The following is a 2,500-nucleotide window of genomic DNA, read 5'->3' on the forward strand; positions in this document are numbered from 1 at the left end:
GGAAAACACTTGATATTAGACTAAAATATGATGCATGTTCATTAATATATGCTGTACCAGTTATCATTTCAGGGTAGGCAATGGTAGTACTTTTTTGATAGGATATTGTGTGTGTGTGTGTGTTTTTTTTTTTTTTTTTTTTTTTTTCCCCTCCAAGATAATAGTAAGCAGTGCTATCTTTATTTCATAACTTTATTTTCATTTGATACAACCTGCTTATTTCAAGAATTTATCAGGTCTGTTGAACCTGCATTTATTTATTTGGTTTATAAAGTATATTAATTATTTGCATATTTTTTGTTTATAGGAAAGCAGTTGCAGAGGGAAGCTAGTAGCCTTGTATCTCAACTCAGGCCAGAATCTCAGGTAAGTTGTTTTCGATAAACATGACAGTAACTTGTGATTCGGTGGTATTAACTGAAAATAGAGTGTGCCCAAAAATAAAGATTTCCATATATCAGATCACTAACACTTACTTTTTTCTTCTTTAGGCTCTTCAACCATGCAGTAGTGATAGTGCTGCTAATGACTCTCTACAAGAAGCAAGTGGACAAAGACAGAATGAAGTCAATTCTTCCGTCAGTGATTCAGATGTCCCAAGCTTTATTGGAGCTGATATTTGTGAGTATATTTGTGTGTCTACAAGAGTGTGGAATTCTTGTCGAGTAAATTGCAAATAGAAAAACAAAGGGAAGAACAAAAACACTCACGAATATGCCAAAGGCTTTCAGCATATCCGTGTGCATTTTTGTTCTTCCCTTTATTCTACGTCCAAAAGGGTGGTGTGGCAGGGGACAAATTTTAATTTCTTCATTATTGATAGCTAGATCCCTGGTTTTGATAATAGATAATTGTATTAGAACTATTGTATACTGTATATTTTACTTATTTGGTGATTGCTACTCTCAGCGTTAATAGTTGTAATTTTGATGACAAGAGTTGCAGTTGGTTGTAATAACATTAGAAATAACATCGGTAACAATGTTACTGATTTTACTTTGATTTCATATAACAGGGTGTGGAGATTGCGAGCAGGCGTATTCCCATGAGTGCCCACAACATCGAATACAAGCAATCTCAGACAAACCAGTTAGGACAAGAGCTTGGGCTTCTCTTCCTGCGCAACATCTCATCATCCGTAAAATTGCAGACACAGAAGGTATGTATGTATGTATGTTTTTTTGTTTACAGAACTGAAAAGAATATGCTGTTGACTAATAAGGTAGTGTGTATAGATCTAGAAGACTATTTTTCTCATTTCTTTCTTGTTCTTATTTTAATATTCCATCTTCATTTCTGATCCTCATTTTCCTCTGCAGAATATGGTGTGTTTGTGCGCAAGGCCATTCCAAAGCGCACACAATTCGGCCCTATAGAAGGCGTCTTGAAGGAAGACTCAAATGGGTCAGTGTCTCCACATGGCCTTATCTACACCATTAAGCAGGGTGATCAGACACTGCACCTCGACACTTCTGATGAAGGTAAGTATCCATCTCCAAAGTTTCCCTCACTTCTTGTTATACTGATTTGTATCTCAGTGAGTTTACAGAAGTTTGTAATAGCAATCTGAATATTCAGAATAATAGTTTAATTGCAATCTTGAACTTAACAGCCACCTCCAACTGGATGCGATTTGTGCGTCAGGCCACCACATACCTAGAGCAGAATTGCGTAGTCATGCAAGTGGATGAGAACCTAGTCTTCCTCACTACCACAGACATTGCCCCACGCACAGAACTCAGAGTTGGGTAAGAGCTCTAATAGCATAGCCACAACAGGAGGATGCTTGTGTTGATTGCCTTATTTTTTGGGTTGTTTCTTGAAAATGACAGTAAATTACTGATTGGGAAGAGTTCACTGTAATTAGTTGATTTTGTAATTTGTAATTGAATGTGAGTGTATTTTTATATACTCTTTTTTTCTTCTTCTTTTTTTGTAAATGATAAAGAAGTGTCTTTTAGTATGAATTGAGAAATAAATGTTGTATAGATATTAGCACCTTAATTAATCTCTTGCAGGTACTCAAAGCAATATGGTGACAAAAGAGGCCTTCACATCTTGCAGCCAACAGCAGAGGAGATTAAGAGTAAGGACGATTTGTTTTACACTTTCTTATTATTATGATGACCGGACCAATAATGCAGCACAAAGATAGCTGACTATTTCTAACACTGAATTTTCGTATTAGTTTAGCTCAGTTCATTTTAAGCTACTCTTAGTTCAGATCATTCATATTAGAAGCTTATTTCTCCAAATTCAGTTTTGATTGTAGCTCAGATAACCAGTATTCATGTCGCTCTTTGGTTTCAGTCCTTGAGTCATTGAGGAAGTCCTGGCCGTGCTACGAATGTGACGAGGCCTTCGAGTCATCAGCAGAGCTACAGCAACACCTGGTGTGTCATGACGAGGTCAGTGATTTTCTTAGGTGACGTAGAGCTACAATTTCTATTATCATGACTTCAGGTACTGATGTTTTTTATCTTGATATTTGCTACGGTTG

The 2,500-nt window shown here is 36.5% G+C and overlaps 1 protein-coding gene across 2 annotated transcripts in view; it reads left to right on the forward strand.

Moving 5' to 3' along the window:
* LOC119579482 overlaps positions 1 to 2,500 on the forward strand; it is a 20,788-nt gene that overhangs the window by 6,983 nt on the left and 11,305 nt on the right. For both annotated transcript variants that reach the window (XM_037927329.1, XM_037927328.1), the window contains exons 5-11: positions 308 to 366; positions 492 to 621; positions 1,016 to 1,159; positions 1,320 to 1,481; positions 1,613 to 1,748; positions 2,019 to 2,086; positions 2,311 to 2,408. In XM_037927329.1, the coding sequence (XP_037783257.1) occupies positions 308 to 366; positions 492 to 621; positions 1,016 to 1,159; positions 1,320 to 1,481; positions 1,613 to 1,748; positions 2,019 to 2,086; positions 2,311 to 2,408 (797 nt within the window). The remainder of the gene's footprint in view (positions 1 to 307; positions 367 to 491; positions 622 to 1,015; positions 1,160 to 1,319; positions 1,482 to 1,612; positions 1,749 to 2,018; positions 2,087 to 2,310; positions 2,409 to 2,500) is intronic.

Source organism: Penaeus monodon, chromosome 12, assembly GCF_015228065.2.
Source record: "Penaeus monodon isolate SGIC_2016 chromosome 12, NSTDA_Pmon_1, whole genome shotgun sequence".
NCBI lineage: Eukaryota > Metazoa > Arthropoda > Malacostraca > Decapoda > Penaeidae > Penaeus > Penaeus monodon.